At 41.2% G+C, this 26,676-nt stretch overlaps 1 protein-coding gene across 1 annotated transcript in view; it reads left to right on the top strand.

Annotated features, from left to right (window-relative positions):
• Window positions 1-12,315: 12,315 nt before the first annotated feature.
• LOC109933285 (sodium/potassium/calcium exchanger 4-like) overlaps window positions 12,316-26,676 on the top strand; it is a 263,903-nt gene continuing 249,542 nt past the window's right edge. Inside the window, exons 1-2 of the mRNA XM_048599827.1 lie at window positions 12,316-12,475; window positions 13,260-13,373. Coding sequence (XP_048455784.1) covers window positions 12,316-12,475; window positions 13,260-13,373 — 274 coding nt within the window. The remainder of the gene's footprint in view (window positions 12,476-13,259; window positions 13,374-26,676) is intronic.

Here is a 26,676-nt window from a genome sequence, read left to right as displayed (position 1 = left end):
CTTTCGGACTGATGCTCCTTCGTCAGGTGAAGTCTAGGTAAAGTAAACACCAGCACAAAATGTACTGAATAGATAGTGGGTTGGGTTATGTAAATAAAAATAAATGTAAAATTTGTATTTATGTATAGTACTGTTTTTCTGAGCTCAAAGTACTTTACAACCACTGGAATAATTTTGAAGTGTAGTCACTGTTGGAAGGCAAGAAATATGGCTCAATATGGTGCTACAAACTACAATATGACAATGATCAGACCTTGTTTTAGTGACATTGGTTTTCAGATTAACATTGGCCGGGTCGCCAGATAGAACTCAATAATTTCTGTTTCAATATCACATCATGGGATCATTTATGTTCACTTCAGAGGACAAATGAAGCCTCAGTTTAAAATTCTACCACTTCACAGCTTGAGTTAGTTATAGTACAGTCTAGAAGTGTAAGTTCTTGCATTATCTGTTAAAAGTTTGCAGATCAGTAAATGAAAAATCTGTCAGCAAGTGGCGTCATTTCTCCAAGTGCAATACCAGCTTTGACAATGAAGCTGGAATCATTTTCTTTGAGTGCGTGTAATTTGCAATCAGAGCAAGGCAGTTTAAGTACATAAAATAGGAGAAAATTACTGCAGATGCTGGATTCTGTACTGAAAACAACAAATGCTGGAGATCACAGTGGGTCAGATGGCATCCATGGAGAGAGAGAAAGCTAACGTTTCGAGTCTAGATGACCCTTCATCAGAGCTGAAGTGAAGTGTGAAGGGGGGAGCATTTATGACAACCGGAATTCCTGTTGGAGGGAAGAGCAAAACTTCTTTAATGTAGGCTTTCCTCAGAGAGACGTGGCAGTCAATAAACACAATGTAGGAGCAAATTACTGCAGATGCTGGAATCTGTACAGAAAGTCGGTACATATTTTCAAATGGGGAAGGTTTTCATGCTACACCATTGGCACAGCAGACTGAGGACAGTTCAAAGAATTGCACAAGATGAGTCTTTAAATTTCCCATTCATTTAAATTAATGGAGAGAAAGATCATATGGAGTTCTGGACACAAAAAATTCACTCCACAAGTTTCCTCTGTTGTGCAGGAAATCCATAACACGCAGTTGTACTGACAGGAAAATCGCCTTTAATATCAACTATTTGTAGTAGGAATTATTCTAATGGATGAACCTTAGAATCCCATTGGACATAAAGAGACCATTCAGCCCATTGTGCCTAAAGTGTTTCTGTCAAAGAGTAATCCAATCAGTTTCAGCCTCCTGTAGTTTCAACAGCAATTTGCATTTATAAACCACTTTTAATTTTGTAAAATTAAAATTCCTAGATGCATCATAGGAGTGTCATCAAACAAAGTTTGACACCTCACCCCAGGCCAGGGGTATATCAGGCCAAGCAACATTGTTCAGCACAATTTCTAAATCATAACCATGATGTCCAAAATTATCCTCGTTTTGCCAAGATTTTGTGAACAAAGCAAGATAACTATTCATTCTTCCATCTAGAACACTTTATTAGAGAATCTATAAGGTTTGTTTGTTGGGAATAAACCTGAATATTAATTCGATGTGTGTTAACATAAAGCAGCAGAGTTATAACAGTGTTTTCTCTCTGACATCTGAATTCTAGTCCCGTGTACCTCCATGCCCAACTGAAGAATTTGATTTTTAAACCATAAGGTTTTTCTTGCCCCTAATTCAGGTCCCTCCTGTTGAGTCATGTATCCATCCACCCCAACAATAGCCACACTGATCAATGATTGCAATTCCTTACTGTCTTTGTAGTCACAAGAGATCACAGCCCAGTTTGTTTTAACTTGCCTTTTCCCCTTTAGAGGGTTTATTATTTAAAGTTCCCTTTGCATCTTCAAGTATGACATTCTGTGGGTCATCTATCCAGACAACCGCTTCATTTACATTCACAGGTCAGTTTTGGCTGCATTAGCCTTCTTTCAAAAACAGATTCGGCAATTACAAGTTAAAAATGTCTACAGTATTTCAGCCTTCTGACTCGTAGCCATGAGAAGTGGCAAATAAATTGAGAGGGATGGGGTGGAGGATATGTGGTGGGTATGACACTCTCATGCTGATAGATGGGTATTAGTGTGCTATCAGTAGCAGAAGGTATTGGTATTGGTGAGGTAACATTATTAGTAAGATATCAGTACTAGGCGTTATCAGTGCTAATGGAATATCGGTACCCACAGGTATCCGTGTTAGTGACATATCAGTACCTGTAGGTATCAGTACTAGTAAAGTATCAATTCTAGTCGGTATTGGTGTTGGTAAGGCACTATGATGCATAGCTGTAGTAAAGCAAATCAAGAACCATGAGAGTAACTTAAGCCAAAGTAGGAGCACTGGAAACATCACAAGGCCTGAAATAAAGCAGTAAAGCCTAGGCAGACAAAGTCCAATGGAAGAACAAAGTACGAAGATTGTAACAAGAGTCTTCGTGAGGCATCATTACCAGCAGGTATCATTTGACGAGGTAACAATAGGTATCAGAATCAATGAGGCATCAACACCAGGAGGTATCAGTCTAATGGGGCATTGGTGCTGCTGGGTGAAGACAATTGGTTCCTTGCCATTTTTCAGAGCTTTTGCTGTACAAGCAGCAATGAACTGTACCATCTTGCTGTCCAGCTGTTGAGGTAACATGCTAATTTTTGTATGTGATAATGTTTCTGAAGGGGTTAATGTTGAAAACTACGTTAAGTTCCATCCTATCTAATAGGGTTATAAGGACTTGGGTGGGGAAAGGCAGAACATCTTAGGATCTCAAAAGGACAGAGCTGTTATCCTCAGTCTCCTCATGGTCTTAGTAACAATATCTTATTAATGTAACATACTTGATTACTATCATGCAATGAACTACATCCAAAGACAAAAACCTTTTCCTTTAGATTATATAATGGTTTTTCTTGACACTTTAGACCAAGCAGACCCCATAGACCCAATCAGAGAAGAAGCATTGTTGCAGCTATCTACCCACATACACATTAGCAGCAGTTGACATTGCATTCTAATAAGACAAGGTATGCAGCAGCACAGATTAGAATCCAATTTAGTTGCACAGATCAAACTCCAGCGAATCCAAAGGAAATTTCCAGTTACAGCTGTCGGAGCTACTTAGATGGACAGTTTGCAGCACATGCAGCTGAACAATTAAGCAGTCTGCAGCAGACAAACTTGCAGCAAGTTTCTACCAAGGGCTGTGCAGGAGCAAGTGTGGGCTGGAAGCTACATGGAGTTGACACACTAGTCACACCCAGATTGCACCAGTTACAGATTGCATTGAATTCTGCTAGGAGCAGTCCAGGCTAAGTGTTCAGTCGCAGAGAGTAAATGGACATTAAAAGTCCCATGAGCAAAATTCAAATCCCTTGTAGGTAATGGGAAAATATTAAAATAAAAGGCAGTTATAGACTGAAAAGGATAGAAGTAAAGAAATATTTACAGCTCAGAGTGAGCATTGTCACTATGACACAGGCAGACACTATGAGGCATAGCTGCACTAAAGGAAATCAAGAGCTACGGCAGTAATTTAAACCAAAGTTGGAGCGCCAGAAACATTGCAAGGCCAGAAATAATGCAGTATAGGGGCAATTTAGAAGCCTACGCAGACCAAGTCCGACGGAAGAACAAAGTAAGGAGATTGCAATAAGAATGGGAGATCCATAATTGAAGACATGATTAAGGCAGGAAGAATTTATTAAGGCTGCAGAAACCGGAATTCATTTGGAGAAAGGGACCAGGAATCTTTATGTAAATTTTAAATTATTGGGTAGTATTACAAATAAATCATCAAGGGAAAGCTGTTAAGTAAATGGGATTCATTTTTAAGACTGCAGGCAGCAGGATTTAATTCGTTCGGGAAAAAGATGGGAGTGTTTATTAGATTGCAAAAGATGGACAACAATCATCCATTTTGCCCACCAATAGGCTGTAACTCTCCATTTTAACCATAGAGATAGGAAACGTCCATTTTGACCAAACAGCAGAGATGAGTCTCCAGTAAGTGGCCCAGGGAAGTAGAATTGCTAGGCCATACTGTTTTAAGCCTTTAAGACAAAGAAAATAAAATAACACTGATATACAAGTCATGTAAAAATATATTTATGTAAAGAGAATAAAGCAGCGTGAATTACTGCAGGATTAAAAGTCTTTAAAGCATTGAGAGTACAGCAGCCTTGACACATTGCAGAATTGAAAACCTTTAAATTACGAAAAATAGATGATTATGTAAGGAAGAAAGGCAGAATAAAAATATTGTTATGAAGAATAACTTTCAGAAACGGGCTACATAGGACATTGAATTGAACATCTTGGATAAAATGGTTAAGATACTGAATTGCTTCCAAACTAGATACTTAATCAGAAGTTGGACAAGTAAACACTTTTATATTTCAATGGGACTAAAGCTGATGATGTTATACCTCACCATGGTATAAAAGGCCCACAGATACTTTAATCAAATTCTATAGGCTTTTGACAATTACTTTAATCTGAGTACAGATAAAATTCTTGAAAGAGCAAAATTTAATAAAAGAGATCAATATTCAGGGAATTTATAGATCATTAATTGATTATTTCAACAGATTAACAGATAACTGTAGCTATGAAACTTTGAAATTTGAATTCATAAGAGGCAGAAATGTTGTTGGAATTGCTAATCAATCTTTGTCAGGTTTGTTAGAGTTCAAAGTAGATTTTACTCAGAGAAAGCCATTCAGATGATGTTGGAAGTAATAATCAAAAAGAAACACAGATAACTCCTAAGAGGGGAAAATCAATTTCGTGATAAAAGATCTGCAGAATCCATTCAGTTTATGAGATACAAAAACCTGAAAGATATATGCAACAAGTACAAAGCACAGACTGAACAGTATATACCAAGAGTTATTGTCAATGCTATAGAATAAGTAAACATGACAGTTATAAAATGTGACCAACTTTTAAAAAGAATTGCTTCATCAGTAAGACAATAGGTCACTTCAGAAAATGTGCAGAAACAGGACACAGTTACTGAGCAATAGAAGATCAAGCAACTACTTGCGCAAAGATACTGTTGAAGTAGAGCAACCTGAAATAGAAGAGACATTTAATGTATTCCTTGGGTAAGTTTATGATCCAACCAATTCATTTTGTCACATGATTTTGTGTCAATGGAAATCTCACTAATTTTAAACTTGAGACTGGAGCAAATATAGCACCATAGAACATAGAACATAGAACAGTACAGCACAGTATAGGCCCTTCGGCCCACGATGTTGTGCCAACCTATTATCCTACTAAAATCAATCTACCCTGCATACATTTTACTATCCTCCATGTGCCTATCCAAGAGTCGTTTAAAAGTCTCTAAAGTATCTGACTCCACTACCACTGCTGGCAGCACATTCCACACGCCCACTACTCCCTGTGTAAAGAACCTATCTCTGACATCTCCCCTACTAGCTTCCTCCAATCACCTTACAATTATGCCCCCTTGCAATAGTCATTTCCGCCCTGGGAAAAAGTCTCTGACTATCCACTCTATCTATGCCTCTCATCATCTTGTAAACCCCTATCAAGTCACCTCTCATCCTTCTTCGCTCCAACGAAAAAAACCCTAGCTCCCTCAACCTTTCCTCATAAGACCTGCCCTCCAGTCCAGGCAGCATCCTGGTAAATCTCCTCTGCACTCTCTCTAAAGCTTCCACATCTTTCCTGTAATGAGGTGACCAGAACTGAACACAATATTCCAAGTGTGGTCTAACCAGAGTTTTATAGAGCTGCAGCATAACCACACAGCTCTTAAACTCAATTCCCCTGCCAATGAAAGCCAACACACCATACACCTTCTTTACAACCCTATCAACTTGGGTCGCAAATTTGAGGGATTTATGGACGTGGACCCCAAGATCCCTCTGTTCCTCCACACTGCCGAGAAACCTGCCATTAACCCTGTATTCTGCATTCAAATTCGACCTTCCAAAACTAATCACTTCACACTTTTCTGGGTTGAATTCCATTTCTTTGCCCAGCTCTGCATCCTGTCAATGTCCTGTAGCAACCTACAACAGCCCTCCACGCTGACCACAACTCCAACAACCTCCACTATATTAACACTACATTACTAATGAAGAAATAGAAGGTACACCTGCAATTTTACAAAATTCATTCATGGGGTATTGTATTGCTGGCTAAGTCAGCACTTATTGCCCATTCCTAATTGTCCTAGAGAAGGTGGTGATTAACTTCCGAATTCAACCACTTAGCCTGTTGGATGGAGGAACATTCACAGTGCTATTAGGAAGGACGTTCCAGGATCTTGACTGAATGAAAATAAATGAACAGCAATATAGTTTTAAATTATGATGGTGCGTGGCTTGGAGTATAGTGGCAGTGGTGTCTATATGTATATGCTACCCTTGTCTTTCTATGCAGTCGAGTTTGTGGACTTAAAAAGCTGCTGTCAAAGGAGCCTTGGTAAGTATTGAACATAGAACATAGAACAGCACAGCACAGTACAGGCCCTTCAGCCCACGATGTTGTGCCGATCTTTTACCCTAATTCTAAGGTCTATCTAACCTCCACCCGTACCTTATACTATCATCCATATGCCTATCTAATAGCCGCTTAAATGCCCCTAATGAGGCCGACTCCACTACCCTCTCCGGCAATGCATTCCATGCCCTTACCACTCTCTGAGTAAAGAACCTACCTTTGATGTCTCCCCTATATCTACCTCCACTCACTTTAAAACTATGCCCCCTCGTAATAGCTACCTCCACCCGAGGAAAATGTCTCTGGCTGTCCACTCTATCTATACCTCTGATCATTTTGTATACCTCTATCAAGTCACCTCTCATCCTTCGTCGTTCTAAAGAGAAAAGCCCTAGCTCTCTCAACCTTTCCTCGTAAGACCTTCCCTCCATTCCAGGCAAAATCCTGGTAAATCTCCTCTGCACCTTTTCCAACGCCTCCACATCTTTCCTGTAATGAGGCGACCAGAACTGGACACAATACTCCAAATGTGGCCGAACCAGGCTTTTGTATAGCTGGAGCATAACTTCACGGCTCTTGAACTCAATCCCTCTATTAATGAGAGCTAACACACCATGCGCCTTCTTAACAACTCTATCCACCTGGGTGGCAGCTTTCAGGGAAATGTGGACATGCACCCCAAGATCCCTCTGCTCCTCCACACTGCCAAGAATCTTTCCGTTAACCCTGTATTCTGCTTTCAGGTTTGTCCTTCCAAAATGAATCACCTCACGCTTTTCAGGGTTAAACTCCATCTGCCACTTCTCAGCCCAGCTTTGCATCCTATCAATGTCCCTTTGTAACCTAGAACAGCCCTCTGCACTGTCCACAACTCAACCCACCTTTGTATCATCCATGAACTTGCTAATCCACCCTTCCACTCCTTCATCCAAATCATTTACAAAAATCACAAATAGAAGAGGACCCAGAACAGATCCTTGTGGTACACCACTCATAACTGAGCACCATGTTGAATATTTTCCGTCCACTACCATCCTTTGCCTTCTAAGGGTCAGAAAATTCTGAATCCAATCTGCCACATTTCCCCCTATCCCATGCCTCCTTACCTTCTGCATGAGCCTACCATGGGGAACCTTATCAAATGCCTTACTTAAATCCATGTATACCACATCCACTGCTCTACCTTCATCCATGTGTTTGGTCACCTCTTCAAAGAATTCAATAAGGTTTGTGAGGCATGATCTACCCCTCACAAATCCATGCTGACTATCACGAATCAAACTGTGCCTTTCCAAGCGATCATAAATCCTATCTCTTAGAGCCCTTTCCAATAATTTGCCCACCACTGATGTAAGACTAACTGGCCTGTAATTTCCGGGGTTATCCCTATTCCCTTTTTTGAAATAGGGACTGATGTTTGCCTCTCTCCAATCTTCCGGCACTATATCCGTGGACAGTGAGGACAAAAAGATCATCGCCAAAGGCCCTGCAATCTCTTCCCTTGCTTCCCATAGAATCCTTGGATAAATCCCATCAGGCCCGGGGGACTTATCTATCTTCAAGTTCCTGAAAATTCCTAGTACATCTTCCTGACTAACATTGACCTTCTCTGGCCTACCAGCCTGTTTCACACTGTCCTCCTCTACAACTAGGTCCCTCTCAGTTGTGAATACCGCAGAAAAGTATTCACTAAGGACCTCTCCTATCTCTTTAGGCTCTGCGCACAAATTCCCTTTACCCATTCCCTATTGAAACTTGAAGATACTGCACACTTTTACCACTGTGCTTCCGAGATGAAGGGAGTACAATTTGAAGATGGTGGATGGAATGCCAGTCAAGTGGGCTGCTTTGTTTTGTATAGTTTCAAGCTTCATGAGTGTTGATAGAGCTCCACTCATTCAGGCGACTGGAGAGCGTTTCATCGTATTCCTGACTGGTGCTTTATGAGTAGTGGATAGGCAATGGGGAATCAGAAAATAAATTTCTCACCACAGAATTCCAAGCCTCTTGTCTGCTTTTATAGCCACAATATTCAAGTAGCTGGTCCAGTTCAGTTTCTGGTCAATGGTAGTGCCCTGGATGTTGATAATGTGGGATTCAGCAATGATAATACCGTTGAATGCCGAGATGTTTGATTTTTTTTCTTGTTGGAGATTGTCATTGCCTAGTAATTGTGCGATGCCAATGTTACCTGTCAGTTATCAGCCAAAGCCTGGATGTTGCCCAGATCTTATTGCATATGGACAAGGACTACTTCAGTATCTGAGGTAACATAAATATTTCTGAACCTTAATAATAAGTAATAACATAATAATTGACAACATGATAACTGACAAGATCAACAAAATATGTTGGGTGTGATTAAACTGTTCTGCAGTCCGCATTACAGTGCAGCAGTCCAAGGAGAGTGTCCTGCAGTCAATATCATGGTGCAGCAGTCCAGGGAGAGTGTCCTGCAGTCAATATCATGGTGCAGCAGTCCAGGGAGAGTGTCCTGCAGTCAGCATCATGGTGCAGCAGTCCAGGGAGACTGTCCTGCAGTCAGCATCATGGTGCAGCAATCCAGGGAGAGTGTCTTTCAGTCATCACCATGGCTGAACAGACCAGGAAGAGTGTCCTGCAGTTATCACCATAGTTAAGCAGTCATAGAATCATAGAATTCCTACAATGTGGAAGCAGGCCATTTGGCCTATTGAGCCCACACTAATCCTCCAAAGAGAGCATCCCATCCATTCCCCCAACTCCGTCCCTGTATCACTGCATTTCCCACAGCTAATCCACCTCATCCCTGGATACCACTGGGCAATTTAGGATGGCCGATCCACCTAACCTGTACTTCTTTGGACTGGGGGAGGAAACTGCAGTACCAGGAGGAAACCCACACAGACACAGGGAGAATGTGCAAACTCCAAATGGACAGTCTCCCCAGGCTGGAATCAAACCAGGGTCCCTGGCACTGTGAGGCAGTAGTGCTAACCACTGAGCCACTGTACAGTCCAGGGAGAGTCTCCAGCAGTCAGTTCCTGACTAAAAATAACAGTGACATCGCAGAAAGTTTGCAAGTTCTTTGGTTGGTAAGAAACTACTGTTAGGAACTGTCTGTAATTTGCTACAAATTGGAAAAGTACACTAATAAGCACTAAAAATACGTGAAAGTCAGGGTCAATCTAACAAAATAATATAAGTAACTCAAAGTAGGTAAAGAAGAAGTGAAGTCAACATAAGGGAACTAAGTTTAAGACTAAGACAAGAAATGACGAAGGAACTCAGTCCTGTGTGTTCTGCAACCTGCAGTATGTGGGAAGTCTTAGATGCTAAATCAATCTGTATGACCACGTCTGCAGGATGTACTATTGAGTTGATCAGCTTGAACACTGGGTCTTGGAGCTTGAGCATCAACTGGAAGCACAGTCTTGCATTGATTCGACTGAGATAGCACGATTTTTGATGAGGTTGCCCTGCAGCTTAAGAAAGCACAGTCAGAGAGGGAATATGAGTCAGAAGAAGAGCAGTTAGTGGGTATTCAGGGAAAGCCCCAGAGCGCATCTCACAAAGATAAGATTTTCTGTGGTGGGAGACGGTGAGAGGGACAGTTCCTTTTTGGAGTGCAGCCAAAGCCCAGCTGCATAAGGGGGGAGCAGAAAGGGAGAGAGAATAATCTTGGTGGGAGATTCAATAGCGGGGTGTATAGACAGGCATTCCTGCGGCTGCAGATGTGACTCCAGCTGGGGGCATGTCACCTCCCTAGGGCCAGGTTTAAGGACGTCATTGAACAGCCGCAGGCGATCCTGAAGGGGGAGGGTGGACAGTCCGAGGTCGTGGTTCTCATTGGGACTAGTGGTGTAGGTAAAAAGAGGAACTTCATCTCGTAGCAAGAATTTAAGGAGCTAAGTAGCAGATTAAAAACACAACCTCAAAGGTTATATAGTCTTTGGATTAATACTAGTGCCATGTGTTGTGAATACAGGAATAGGTGGATTGAAAAGATGAATGCGTAGTTGAAGAGTAGGAGCAGGAGGGAGGGCTGTGGATTCCTGGATCAAGGGGTTTGTTTTTGGATGGACCGGAAATAACAATTCTAAATCCACATCCGAGCAGGGTCAGACATTCAGCAGGATAATAGCGAGCAAAAACAAAGTTGCTGGAAAAACTCAGCTGGCCTGGCAGCATCTGGGAAGGATAAAACAGAGCTAACGTTTCGGGTCCGGTGACCCTTCCTCAGAACCAACCAGACCCGAAACGTTAACTCTTTTTTTTTCCTTCACAGATGCTGCCAGACCTGCTGAGCTTTTCCAGCAACTTTGTTTTTGTTCCTGATTTACAGCATCCGCAGTTCTTTCGGTTTTTATAGGGTAATAGCGAGAGAGTAGTGCCAGTGTGTTTCCATAGTGGTGCAGGATGGGACCAATAAGTGCTGAGAACCTTGAGTGTCAAGGGATCTAAAGGATTGGATAAGGGGAAGAAATAAAAGCTTATAGCAAAAACTGACAGCTCAATACCGTGGCTGCCGTAGAGAAGTACAGAAAATTAAGTTAGCTATACAGCTGGTTCGCAATGCAGGAAAGGAGTACGGACGCTGCAATCTACCCATCCACATGTTGGCTATGATGGGCAATGCATTCTCACATGACACTAATCTCCAGCCTACCAATTTAGCTAAACATATTTTGTTACACAAACTCCCTGGTCAGCAATCCTCCTTCCGGGACCACATTCATTTTACAGAGAGGATGACAGCAGGTAATTAATCCCCCGTTAGACCTGCGAAAGGGACCCACTCAGTTACAATTGCTCCCAGCATGCGGCTGAGCGCCTCCTAGAGGCAAGAGGAGCCAGGACTGGGAGTTGACTCTGGATCTGGAATGCGCAAGGCTACAACTGTCTGCTGTCCAGCTCATTCATATTGACATCTGATGCAAAAGACTTGACACCTACAATTCAAGCAGCCGCGCTGTTATCTGGCAACGTCAGAACCGTTTAAGAAGCCGCATCTTGTCGGCCCCGCGGTCGAATACAAAAGCTGAAATCGCCAAATGCTCCCTATTCAGTGCATTCACACCATATTTAAACCATCAGTCACCTGGTGTGTGTATGTACACCTATGTAAGATAGAAAACGATAACGGGCAAACAGGTGCTCTCCCTATTTTCAATTTTTAAGCAAGATCCAAACGAGGGCTCTCTCTCTCTCTCTCACACACACACACACACACACACAGAGCCAGGATAATTCCTGCCGGTTTTAGGCAGAGAGGAGAGGTTAAGCTGCTCTAATGTTGCCAGGGATCAGCTGCCAATCTCGAAACCGTGTTCGGCGGAGTTAAAGTTCTGGGCATCAAGCTAGGGACAGTGAATCAGTAACTGGCCGTGAGTGTAACACGGGACTGGGAGCACACTGAAACCAACAAGAACTTGACTTTTTGTTTAAATATTAATCAGGAACTGCAATTTATCACTTGATCATTTTTGCTTTGAGATTTTCCCGTTGTTTTTTTTTAAGAAAAGAGGGCTGATTTATCAATCCTCAGAGAATTCAGTGTGAGGAAAAATCCTCTTCCGAAGAAATTGACGAGCGTCCTGAAACTGACAAGTCTCTCTCTCTCTCTCCTTCTCTTGCCTGGTCCCTGAGCCCCGCAGCTCACATGTGATCACGACACTGCATCAAGGCTTTCCTATCCCTCCTTTAAAGCCATGCAATGAGAACTGGCGCCGGAGTTTAAACACACTGGGAAAGGGGGTGGGAGGGACAGAGAGAGAGAGAGAGGAAAAAAAGATTCTTCCCCGCCCCCCCACCCCTCTCGCAATAACACAACAGCAAATTGTCAGAGGCGATGGATTCCAGGACCAAGCGACCCAGAAATACAATAATGTCAACGTTTGCAAAAACGACCAAAGTTCGCAGGAGGAAAGAGATGTTCCTGTATCAGGTCGGCGTTTCTTGCAGCATTCTCTTCCTGGCGTGGTGTCTGTGCAGCCTGTTATCCAGACTAGGTGAGTGAGAGAGTGCCTTGTCGAAGAATTGAACTTTCCCTCTCAATGCTGTTTTCTTTTGCGTGCGTGTGTGTGTGTGCTAGGAACAGAAACTGGTTCAATCGATTTTGAACGTGATGTCTTTAAATTAAAACTTAAAACTCGCAGTCGCCTTGTGTCGAAGTGTAACACACGGTGATTTAGCCTGAGGCTGCATTGAAATTCTTCGCTGTTACGTTTTTGTATTTCCCTGTGACAGCAGCGGAGACATGAACTCATAACACAAGTTCCATGTGGCCTTCTCCAAATCGATAGGACCTGTAGTTGCCTGATATTTACAAACTGAGATATCTAACTCCACATATAACTTCCTTAATGTAGCCGCCTTAGAGGAAATGTGCAAGTTTCCTCCAGACAACCACCTTTTGCCAAGGTTACTGTTTTTTGCTATGCCTGTCATCTTTACCCCCTCAAGATTTTTTCCCTCAAAATACGATGTTGATAAAATTTTGCAAGTTCTGTATGAAAGGGCACATTTCTCCATTGGAATCTCTGCAATTGCTAAGGTTTTGTGAATGAATGGTGTTGATTATTTAATGTGTTGCTCGGAATGGTTCCATTTGATATTAGGATCTTGTAGCGGTAAGTTTTAAAAACGGTGCTGCAGCAGGAGATGGAGAGTTTTGAATGAAACATCAGATCAAATTTTGAAGCTGGAGGGAGATTTCTACGCCAGCGCCTTCCGGCTTAAAAATTGACATCTTCCCCATGAAACAATAATCCCGCTAATTGGTAATTCCAACAGAATACGGGAAGGCCACTGGAAACCAAGCCACACTGGATCGAAAGTGGTGGAACAGGAAGTTAATGGTGGCGGTGACAGCGAACGATACTCAAGCGAAGAACTGCACTGATCCAGGTAAGAAGCACACCGCAAAGCTGTGGAAAGAGCTGATCTTTAATATCCTTCTCTTCAACATCTAACTCCTCTTAAAACAGTCATAAAATGTTGAACCGGATTGGATGCGGCTCTAACCGAATATATGCTGCCATAGTAACCACTTTTGTATGAAGATATCAAAGCCAGTGTGGTACTGCTTTTGTGCCGCTTGGGAGACTCAAGGCAACGTTTACTGCAGACAAGGATCTTTTTCAGTAGGAGATACACGCAGTTCCTGACTTTGTGCCTTTCCTGGTCTGTCCCTTAAGCTCCACAATTTGTTCAAAAAGACGCATGGGACCCTCTGATCTAATCTAACAGACTCTAACTGTCATTGATTAAGTGATTTACAAGTTAGAATTCTCCTTCCCTTGAATAACTTTTTTGGAATGATTCTGTGTTGCCTTGTGGAGTTTCCAGTTCATGTGGCTGTTTAATGTGGTGCTTCATATGCTCAATGTATGGTTACCATGACCCCTCTGTGGTAACACTATCGTTAGGACAGTCACTTGTCGCTTGAATACACACTACAAAGCACAGGTTTGTTTCAGGTTTCTGTTCAAGTGATTTTATGCTTGCTTTTTTCAATGTTATTTTGCCATTGAATGGGACATGATCCAGGCCTTTAAGATGCTGAAAGGATTATTGAACATGTGGCCTGGAGGGCACAGGTTTAAAAATAAGTAGCTTCAAGCAGAGTTAACAGGCTGGATTGTTTTTTTCTCTGGAGTGGTGACCTGATGGAGGTTTTCAAAATAATGATAGAGTAAGCACTTAGATTCCCCATAAGTAGAGACATCTAAAACTAGGGACCATATACAGCAATTAATCACACCAATCCAATAAGAAGCTTCTTTACTCAGGAAGTGGAATGTGAAATGTGCTAATTGTGTGTGACTGCATTAGTATTATTGATGTATTGAAGGGAGGCTAAATAAATACGTGCGGGAGAAGCGAATAAAAAAGAAATGTTGAAAATGGTGAGATGGTGGAGCACATGTGCCAACAGTATAAACCTTTTGCAGTGAATGATTTGTTTCTGTGCTGCAAACTTCGATGTAATAAAGCAGTGCAGGGAGATTCCATTAGAAGTGGTCGTTACAGGTTATTTAACCAGAAGCTGGATAAATTACGTGTTGGGATTAGGATTGCCAGCAAAGTGATACTTAACATATGTGATTAAATGCTACACAGGGGAAACGGGGCTGACTTTGTGATTATAAAAATCTGTACAGTTGATACAAATAATGAAATAGGTGGAGAAAATTTTTTGTCTATAATCGGCCCATTTGAATTTCGATCAATTTAAAAATCAGATGGGCATTGTTACCTGTGTCCTGTCTGCTCAGAACCCAGATGATACCTTATGCCCACATTGCAGAGCAGAGGAAAGCAGCTCCCAATGGTATCTGTGGCACTGCAATGTCGTTGGAAGCATGATGTTGTTCAAGGCTAGAATGCAATATTCAAGATATGGAGATAGGAGGATTACCTTTGGCAATTGAGAGATATATTATGCATTTTTTTTTGGGACCTTTGTGACAGGGGTATCAAAGGTGTGCACTCAATGGTATTTTCTGTATTCATGAATTCTAGCATACTTCTGCAACTTGACAATTAGAAATACTTCCTTGGATAATAGATAGGCAACAGTGAGATTCTCATCATTCCATGCTGAATTAAAACAAATTGTTTCTATATGAGAAGAGAGACCCAATTGGATTCATAGTATGTTTTGAAAATGTCCTGACAACATGTCAAAATCAAATCCATATTTTCAGATTCATCTGGAATTGTGCTTGAAATCAAAAATATAAAATGAGAAATTGTACATGATTTTATGTATAATCATATTCTGATGACTATAATGTCATTCTGATGACTATAATCTCCTTCTGTTCTTCAGAAGTGGACACAATATGAGCATGAAGATTATTGGTTTGCTATTTTGTAATAGTACACGGTATGTGCAACTCTAGCAGTTCATCACACCCTTTTGAATCTTATCAGGAGTTGCAATTTCCTTAGAATGGCCTCTCACATACAGCACAGTCAACCAGAAATGTTTGTGCAATTTATTGGAAAGGCAAAAAATCACAAATGTCAGTGAGTGTGAGGATGGGCAGCATTAAATCATGATAATCTCTGGCTGGAATTTGCAAACAGGACCTAAAGTTAACAGCACAATATTTAAGTTTGTGTATGTAATTACAGAAGGGCATTAATAAATTACAAATTAACAAGCAATTGGTAAATAAAGTTCAAAGCAGATAAATGTGAGGCAGTATACTATGGTAGGAAGAATACAGAGGTCACAAGGAAGATGCAAGTTTAGGTGGGACTGAGGAAGAAAGGAATCTTGGAGCACAATCACTTAAAGTTGTATCACTGATTAGCGAGGTTGTAATAAAAAGCAAACTAAGCACTAGGCTTTATTTAAAGAGGAAATGAAAAGTAGTGAAGTTATGTTAAACCTACATTCTGTTTGTCATGTTACAGAAATCGTATAGAAATGCTGGAGATGGTGTGGCAAAGATCCATTAGGATGATACCAGAAATGCATTTCAGGAAGGAAAGAACAGGTCTCGTTTCTTTTGTGAAAAGAAGGCTGAGGGATGAGCTATTTGAAGCTATGAAAGGTTTTATTAGTGTGGATTAAGAGAAGCTATGTTCCGCTTGTTGGGAAGAACATAAGTAGAGGCCATCCCTGTAAGACAGTCACTGACAAACTCAATGAAAAGAAACTCCTCTGTCCAAGGAGTGGTGAGAATGTGCAAGTATTGTGTGTGTAAACTTGAGGCAGTAATTATTTAAAACTAAATAAAAACTCAGAACTCACATTTTATTAAATTAATAAATTAAACTGGTTAAATTGATTAGTTTAAAAATTAAAAATAATCCAAATGAATTCATTACATAAAACTTAAATTTGTCAAATATATGAAACAATGTTGAACAGAGCTGACAATGCATCACATTTCCTGCACTTGGAGCATATGGGATGTCGTAGAGATCAGGAAGACCCTGAGCCACCACCACAATGGTACCTGCAACAAGATGTATTGAACTGGAGGCATCAATGCAGAAATTGCAATGTATCAGGGAAGGTAAGAGTTACTTGAACATTTTGATCCAGGAGATAGTCACATCCTTAGATTAGGTGTGGTTTAGATTTGGTTAGTGGTCAGAGACAAACAATGTGACAATGACTCAGGAAGATATGTAATGAAGAAATCCAGTATGCAGTTGTCCAACAGGTATGAGTACCTGCTACCATTTTCAATGAGAACAAAGGCAGAAGGGAAGACTGATAAATTGACCACAATATTCTGGTACTGGAGCCCATCCAAACAAGTAGTGCAAAAAGTAATATGGTGGCAGTGGAAAGTATAGTTAGATAATGTTCTTTTCAGCTTGTCTGAGACTCCCTAGGGCTGTTTTTGTTCATCCAATAACAGTGTTAAGAACATTTCCTCAGAGTTGGAGGAGGAGGATGATCACATTGCTGTGGTCCACACAGGAATGAACAACATTGGTAGGAATGAAGCTCAAGCATAAGAGTTTGAGGAGCTTGTTTACATATTAAGACCCCAAACCTCAAAAGTAATAATGTGTAGATTGCAACCTGAGCCATACAAATCAGCATAAAACAAACAATGAAAGGGTGTAAGAGTGGTGTGATTGGCAGGAGTTTTAAATCATACATAGTGGATGGATTTTTTTTATCTTACAGAATTCTCCAAATTTTGGAATGATCTTGTAGATTGGAAGGTGCTCGTTTTGGGAAATGAAAAGGTTGGTTCTTCAGTATGGTGCCCACTTAAACAGAGCTAGGTTCAGTATCATAGAGGATCAAATGGCTACAATGGTGGCTGGGCCTTTTTAAATAAATAAAGGGAGAGGAAGATTCAGCTAAGGGTAAAGTTATACCTCTGAAGAAGAAACAAAAGGAGAAATTGTGAGCTTAGTGGAAAAGAAAATGGCATACGTAAGGTTTAGGAAGCTGAAGACACAGTCCTTGAAGAATGAAAAAAAAGTAGGAAAAACTTGAAATCGGAGTTAGGAGGGTAAAAAGGTGCCATGAAATGCTTTTGATATATAAAGAATAATAGGGTACCTAGGGAAAGTGTAGGTCCACTCAATGACAAAGACCAAATTTATGCATGAAGCTGGAGAAAGAGTGAGGTCCTTAACGAATACTTTGCATTGGATTCATAAATGAGAAGGATACAGTGAATGGTGAGTCTAGAGAGGGCTATGTTGATATCTAGCTTGAAATAAAAGGAGGTGTTGGATGTTTTGAAAAGCATTAAGGTGGACAATTCCCCAGGACCTGTTGGGATGTATTCCAGAATATTGAGAGAGATGAGTGAGGAAATCGTTGGGGCCTGGTACAAAATCTTTCTATCCTCTGTAGTCACAGCAGAGCTCCCAGAGGACTGGAGAATTGCCAATGTTGTTCCTTTTTGTTTCCCTGTTGTGCAACAGGGAAAATCTGAGAAATTATAGGCCAGTGAGCTTTACGTAAATGGCAGGGAAATTATTGGTGAAGTTTCTTGGTACGGAATTTATGAACTTCTTGACAATAGGCAGCACGGCTTAGTTCAGGGAATGTCATGTTTCACAAGCTTGATTGAAGTTTTTTGAAGAAGTGACAAAGATGACTGATGATAGCAGGGCAATGGATATTGTCTACATGGACTTTAACAAGGCCTTTCACAAGATCCTTCATCGCAAGCTAATACAGAAGGTGAAGTCACATGGGATCTGTGGAGAGCTGTTAAAATGGATACAGAACTGGCTTGGTCATAGAGGTCAGAGAGTAGTTAAGTACCAGTCCGATAGAAATAGATTCTTAAGCAAGAATGTTGGAATTTCGGTTTATTTGAAGAGTGCTGCGGATATGTACCAAAATTGGTGAGTTGTCTGAGGCAGTTTGGGAAGTTAGATAACAAGATATGATGGTAAATGAACAATGGCAAACATTTCATGAAATTGTTCATATTTATGGAAAATGCAGGAATAAAATTCCCTCTGGAAATGTGGGATGACCACTAAATTATGTAGAAATTAGAGTCATACAGCACAGAAACAGACCCTTCCATCCAACTCTTCCGCACCAACCAGACATCCCAAACTGACCTAATCCCATTTGGGAACATTTGGACCATATCCCTCTAAGCCCTTCCTATTCATGTATCCATCCAGATGCCTTTTAAATTGTAATTGTACCAGCATCCACCATTTTCTCCGGCGGCTCGTTCCTTATACACACCAGCCTCTGCATTACCCCTCAGGTCTTTTTTGAAGCTTTTCCCTCTCACCTTAAGCCTATGCCCTCTATTTTTGGACTCCCCAATCCTGGAAAAGGACCTTGGCTATTCACCCTATCCATGCCTGTCATGATTTTATAAATCTCTATAAGGTCACCCCTCAAGTTCCTACGCTCCAGGGGTTAAAAACCCAATCCTATTCAGCCTCTCCCTACAAGTTAAATCCTCCAGTTCTGGTGACACCCTTGTAAATCCTTTCTGTACCCTTTCAAGTTTAACAACATCCTTCTAATAGAAGGTGAACAGAATTATACACAGTATTTTAAAAGTGGCCTCACCGATGTCCTGTAAAGCCACAGCATGACATCCCAACTCATATATTCAATGCCCTGATGGGGAATAAGGAAATGTCAGATGAAAATAAATGTTTGAAGACAAATGCCAAAGGAGAACTTCCAAAGAACATAGTGGAAATTATGTAGGGCCACAGGTTTTAAAAAGAGTGAGGAACATATAATAGACTTTGTTTTTACTAAATTAAACCCAAAAGAACTGTGGATGCTGTAAATCAGGAACAGAAACCAAGTTGCTGGAAAAGCTCAGCAGGTCTGGCAGGAAGGGTCACCAGACCCGAAACGTTAACTCTGTTTTCTCCTTCACAGATGCTGCCAGACCTGCTGAGCTTTTCCAGCAACTTTGTTTTTGTTCCTGTGTTTGTTTTTACTGAAGTACTGGAAAAATTGCTGAACCTGAAACTCTGATAGACTACACCCCTGGGTTTGTAAAGAGGTGGCTGCAGTCATAATAAATGGATTGGTTTTGTTTTTTCAGAATTCTGTAAATTTTACAGTGGTCTCCGTGGATAAGAAGATAACAAATGTAACTTGAAGGAAGAAGGAAGGAGGAGAACACAGAACTATATGTCAGTCTGCCTGACACTGTTAGGAAAATACAAGAGTGTATAAGGTGTATAGTAAAGGGCTGAGTAAACAGCCTCGTGGGGCACCAGTGTTCAGGATTATGGTGGAGGAGTTGTTGCCATCTATTCTTACTGATTATGGTCTATGGGTCAGGAAGTCAAGGATTCAGTTGCAGAGAAAAATACAGAGACTTTTAGAGATGAGTTTGTTTGGAATAACGGTGTTGAAAGTGGAGCTGTAGTCAATAAATAGGAGTCTGACATTGGTATACTTGTTATCCAGATGTTCCGGGGATGAGTGTAGGGCAAGGATATTTAAGCTGTTTAGTTTTTGTTTTGTATTATGTTGGAGATTTATTTAAGTCCATGGAATCTTTACATTTTTGTGCAGCTGCACACACACAGCATATTGAAGTGGCCAACTTTGTAAGGTTTGAGTCTGTTCGTTTGATTGTTGTCACATGTACTGAGATATAGTGAAAAGTGTTATTTTGTGTGCAGATTGTACCATACAAAGTGCATCAGGGTGGCAGAACAAAGTGCAGAATATAATGTTAGAGCCTCAGAAAAGGTATACAGACAGAGAGACACCAGAATTAAAATTTGAGAGGTCCATTCAAAAGTCTGATAACAGCAGAATCTGTTCGTACATGTATTCAAACTTTTATTACTTCTGCCTGATGGAAGAGGGAGGAAGAGAGTATAATTTGGGTCAGAGGGGTCTTTGATTATGTTGGTTGCTTTCCCGATGCAGCGGGAAGTATAGATGGAGTCAGTGGATTGAAGGCCTGTTTGCGTGGTGGACCAGGCTATGTTCATGACTCTCTGTAGTTTCCTGTGGCCTTGGGAAAAGCAGTTGCCAAACCACACTGTCTTGCATCCAGATAGGATGCTTTCTATGGTGCATCTATAAAAATTGGTAAACATCTTTGTGGACATGCTGAATTTCCTTAGCCTCCTGAGGAAATAGAGGTGTTGCTGTGGGTGGGTGGATCAGGACAGATTGTTGGTGAGCATCACTCTCAGGAACTTGATGCTTTCGACCATCTCCACCTCAGTACCATTGATACAGACAGGGGTGTGCCCTCCACTTCGCTTCCTGAAGTTCATGTCCAGCTCCCTCATCTTGCTGATGTTGATGGAGAGATTATTGTCTTTATACCACGCCGCTAAGTACTTGATCTCTTTCCTATACGCTGTCTCGTCATCGTTTGAGATCCGACATAGAATGGTGGTGTTGTCAACAAACTTGTAAATGGAGTTGGGGCAGAATGTGGCCACACAGATGTGAGTGTATAAGGTGTATAGTAAGGGGTTGAGTACGCAGCCTTGTGGGGCACTGGTATTCAGGATTATGGTGGAGAAATTGTTGCCGTCTATTCTTACTGATTACGTCTATGGTTCAGGAAGTCAAGAATCCATTTGCAGAGAAAAATACCAAGACCTTTAAAGATGAGTTTGTTTGGAATAGTGGTGTTGAAGGTGGAGCTGTAGTCAATAAATAGGAATCTGACATTGGTATCCTTGTTATCCAGATATTCCAGGGATGAGTCTAGGGCAAGGAAGATGGCGTCTGCTGTTGTGCCAGGAGGTGAATCGCAAAGGATCAAGGGAATTTGAAGTTGATGTGATCCATGACTAACCTCTCAAAGTTCTCCATAATTATGGAGGTCAGAGCCACTGGGCAGTAGTCATTGAAGTACGCTGCATGATTTTTCTCTGGCACTGGGGTATTGGTGACCTTCTTGAGGCAGGTGAGGACTTCAGATTGTAGTAAGGTGAGGTTAAAAATGTCCGCAAATGCTCCCGCCAGCTAGTCCATGCAGGATCAGCATGCAAGGTCTGCACAGAGATTTTCGAGTTGCTTTTCAAGTCAATACAGCTTAGCAGAAACGTTAATGATGATAACGTTTTGAAAATCATGATGTGATTAGGCACAGTCAGCATTGGTTCACGAACGGAAATCTTTATTTGACGATGCTATGAGAGCTTTTTGAGGATGTCAGTCACAGAGTGGTAAGAATGCAACAGTGGATGTACGGTTGGAATTTCAGAAACCATAACGTGCTGCATAAGCAATGGTTGTGTCACAAGATTAGAACTCGATAAGTTCGATAAGATGCCGTGTGTTAACTTCCAGTTTTGGAAGATTGTGCACAATATGTCCTAGTTTGCTGATGATATAAAAGTAAGTGGGAAGGTAATCTGTGGGGAGAGGATAAAAAATATTTAAAAGGGATATAGACTGGTTAAATGATTGGCATAAAAAAGGCAGATGGAGTATAATGTGGTGAAATGTAAATTATTCACTTTAGTGGCCGTAATAAAAAAAGGATTGTTTTTAAAAAGTGAGAAAATGGAAAGTGTTGGCATTCAGAGGTATTTGGATGTCCGATTTAAATAACAAAGTTTAATTTGCAGTCATACCTGCTTTATAGGGAGGTAGAGACTACCTCCCTATAAAGCAGGTATGACTACAAGTTAAACTTTGTGATCTCTGCTGGAGTTCCTCGGGGTGGTCGCCTAAGTTCAACCATCTTCAGCTGCTTCATGTGTAACCCTGTTTCATTTGCTAATGCCTGCACAATGTTCAGCATCATCCATGATTCCTCAGGTATTGAAGCAGACCACGTCCAAATGCAGAAAAAGCTGGACAGTAGTCAAGTTCGGGCTGAAAATTGGCAAGTAACATTTGTGCTACACAAATGACAGTCAATGACCAGCTCCAGTAAGAGATAAATCTAACCACCACCCCTTGGCATTCAATGGCATTACCATCACCACATCTGCTGCTATCAACATCCTTGGGGTTACCATTGACCAGAGACTGAATTGGACTCACTGTATAAATACAATACCTGGCTATAAGAGCATGTCAGAGGCTAGGAAGACTGTGGTGACTAACTCACCACCTGATTCCCCGAAGCCCTGCCATGATCTAGAAGGCACAAATCAGGAGTGGGATGGAATACTCCCCTCTTGCTTGGATGGGTGCTGCTCCAACAACACTCAAAGCTTGTAACCATCCAGGACAAAGCAGGCCACTTGATTGGCACCATATCTACAAACATCTGCGCACTCCAATGCCAATACTCAGTATCAGCAGTGTGTACCATCTACGAGGTACACAGCAAAAATTCACCAAAGGTCTTTAGACAGCACCTTCTAAATCCATGACCACTTCCATCTAGAAGGACGAGGGCAGCAGATGCATGGGAGTTACACCACATGCACATTACCCTCCAAGCTACTCAACATCCTGACCTGGAAATACGTTGCTGTTCTTTTCATGGTCTTTGGGACAAAATCCTGGAATTCCCTCCCTAACTGCATCATGGGGTGGCCTACAGCACATCGACTGCAGCAGTTGAAGAGGGCAGTTCACCTCCACTTTCTCAAGCACAGCTAGGGATAGACAGTAAATGCTGGCTCAACCAGCGATGTGCACATCCCAAAAGTGAATTTTACAAATAGGTATAGTGTACGGTAATGGAGGTAAATGTACTGTTTACTTTTTATTGCAAGGGAGCTGAAGTATAAAAGAAAGAATGCCTTGCTGCAGCTGTATACAGCTTTTCTCAGATACCTCCTGGAGTATTACATATAGTTGTGATTTCTTTACCTTAGAAAGAATCGAATTAGTGCCTTGGAAGTTGTGCAATAAAGGATCATTGGACTGATTTCTGAGATGAAAGAATTAATCTGTGAAGAGAGAATCAAATGGAATCGCGTACTTTTCATGGAGTTAGAAAACTAACAGATGCCATATTGAAATGTAAAATATTCTTGGAGAGATAGACAGGGAAGACACAACAAAACTGTTTTTCTTGGATGGAGAATCTGGAGCCAGGTTTAATATTTTCAGGATAGACTCCATTTAGGACTGAGACAAGGAGAATTTCTCTCACTCAGATTTACGAATTATTGGCATTTTCTATCCAAGGGAACTGTTGTTGCCGACTATATTTGAGGCTGAGACTGACAAGACTTTGTCTTTATTATGGGGTGTAGGGACAGGGCATAAAAGTAGAGTTGATTTCAATGTTCTGCCATTATTTTATTGACTTGAGGGGTCATAGCCCTTTACCTATTTCTTGTGTTCTTATTGGTAAAAATATGCTTGATTTTACATTGGGCATTAAATGGAGCTTTTCACATTTACAGAACACAGACCTCTGGCATTGTAGATATCAGATGGTCTAATTGTCCCCATTGGAAGATAACTTTGGGTCTATGAGCTCTTTAAGAAGAGAGCATTGTGTTTTTAAAAGTTTTTTTCTTGGTTTCATTTCTTTTTCTTGGACCATTTTGTTCAGTTTTGATTAAGATATATTATTGATCTTTAATGATTTTTTAACCTAATTACAGAATTTGAAAGTAACATTATTTGGTTTTGGTCCGTATTGTTTTGACACCTTAATATCAAATGACACAAAGTATTCAGCAGATGCAAAAGTCCCAATTTTAACCTTGCCTACAGATGGGAAAAGGCTGAGCTTGTGTGCTAAGGCGTTCCAGAGTAGTTAATGTCACATTCTGGAGATGCCATTGTTCAGCACCACCTTAAGTGCATAATTTTTAAAGTCAGTGATGTGAAGATAGACAGAGCCAAGAGTAGGGACAGCATGCTACAACTGCACAAGGTGCTGGTGAGACCACATCTAGAGTACTATGAACTGTTTTTGTCCCCTTATTTAAGGAAAGGTATAATTTTCATTGAAGGTAGTTCAAAGAAAGTTCACTGGGATGATCCCTGTTATGGATGAATTGTCTTATGAGCAAATACTAAACAGATTTGGACTCACAGAATTTTAGAAGAATGAGAGGTGATTCTATTTGAAACAAAAGAGGATTCTTAAAGGGCTTGACAAGATAAAATGCTGAGGGGATGATTCCCCTTATGGGAAAGTCTAGGACCAGAGGGCATGGTCTCCGAATAAAGGGGTGCCAATTTAAGCCTGAGATGAGGAGGAATTTCTTCTCTGAAGGTTGAGAGTCTTTGAAACTCCTTGCCACAGAGAGCTGTGGGATCATAATCCATGTCCATATTTAAGGCTGAGGTACATTCTTAAATGCACAAGAATCAAGGGTTATGGGGGAAAGGGCAGGAAGGTGGACATGAGGAATGTGGATTTGCCATGTTCCTATTGAATGGTGGAGCAGGGACGAGAGACTGAACAGGCTACACCTGTTCCCATTTCCTATAGTCTTCTTGAAAACTGTAATCCAGTGTTGTAAATGCCATGAGGACCTTGAAACCATTTTGGACCAGACAATGTACTCCTCAGTCACCAAGCAACAATGATATGAAGCAGTATTTAAAGGTGCACTCACCTACAAGTAATAAGGTTTGGGCATTTTTATCTATGTTAAAAGCGGTATATAAATGCAGGTTGTTCTTCAAACTGTTCTCAGCTTCAGGCCATTGCTTTGTCACTCATTTTGCTTTATAACATTCAGTAAGCTTTATTTGCATATCACGTGTGCTAATATTTCCAGTTTTATTTGGACAGAGGACCATTTACAGGAAAAACAGCAGGATCAGCAGCTGGGCCTCTCCAAAGCCAGCAGATATGGAGGACTATGAGAGAGTGCCATAGTGAGTCCCAGGGTGCACAAGCAATGAGTGAGTTACAATGATCTATTGACAGTACGATGCATCCATTGTTTGAATGTCTCCAGTCAGGCTGTTGCAGGTCTCTGTACCTCTTGCAACAAGACCCATGCACTGGAATCATCCTTTGACAGCAGACCTCAAAATCACCATGGCCATGGAATTCCTTATCATTGGCCCCTACAGTATGCTTGAAGGAATCATCAATTGCATCTCACCATCAGGCATGCACTGCTGTGTCACTGGCGTCCTGTTGTCTAGGACTGACCTTTCCCATTGGCCCCAACAGTCAATGTGAGAAAGCATGTGAATTTGTAGTTTGGCTGGTTTCCCTCATGCCCAGGACCTCATTTGATTTCCACTAGGGCACAGGAACACCAGCTAGAAGCATTCATTGCAACCTCAATGTCCAGGCAGTGTCTTATCACTGAAACAGGATTATGCATGGTTGTGCACAGTGCCCAGGCAGTCTTCAAGATGCATCTATCCTGCAACAATTTACTATCCCCATCCCTGCTGCCAAAATTTAACCCTTCCAAGAAGTTGTTGGACAGCAAGGAGTAACCTGTAAATGTCTGGCTCATTATACCCCAGCATTATCGCGACATACCTGTGATAAGGTACATATAGTCAAGGAGGTACTCATGGTTCAAAGTTTGTTGGCCGAGAATGGGATTAAGTTCATGGGCACTGGCACTGTACTGGGGTAGAAGGGAACTGTTTCAGTGGGATAGTCTTCTCTTGAACTGTGCTTGGGCTAACGTCCTGGTTAAATGAATAACTAGGGCTGCAGAGAGAGCAAAAATGTAGGCACACAAAGCAAAACAATATGACAACATTTCAGGGAAGCTATCTGGATAACTACACCCAGATTGGGATAGGAAGGGATTGAGTTTTCAAACATAGAGCAACAGATCAAATGGGAGTGCCAAAATAGCAAAATTAGTTGTCCTTGACTTAAATGCATTCAGAACAAAGTAAATTAATTAACAACACAAATGGACATTAATGAGTTTGATCTGATTGCAGCAATGCCTCCATAATGGCTTAAAGATCAAAGCTGGGAACTAAATATTCAGAGTTGGGTGATTTTTTTTGGAGAAGTCAGGCTAAAATGAAAGGCTGGTGGGTTAGCTTTGTCGGTAAGAGATGAATACAATACCAAGAAATGCTCTTGGATCAGAAATGAAGAATCTATATAGGTGGAGGTAAAAAAATAACAAGAAGACTGGTGGGAATAGTCTATAGGCCCCCTAATGGCAGATAAATGGAAGAAGTGAAAATAAATCAGGAGATAATGAGGACATCTAGAAAATGCTGTAGATTAATCATGGACCACTTTAATCATCATGTAGGCTGGGAAAATCAAATGGGCAGAGGTAACCATGAGGAAAAAAATTCATAGACTGTATTCATGACAGTTTTCCAGAATAAGTTGTGGTACCAACCAGGATCAGGCTATTTTGGATTTGTTAA

This window comes from Rhincodon typus, chromosome 8 (assembly GCF_021869965.1).
Source record: "Rhincodon typus isolate 14 chromosome 8, sRhiTyp1.1, whole genome shotgun sequence".
Taxonomy (NCBI): Eukaryota; Metazoa; Chordata; class Chondrichthyes; order Orectolobiformes; family Rhincodontidae; genus Rhincodon; species Rhincodon typus.
This window is presented reverse-complemented; position numbering and strand designations above follow the sequence as displayed.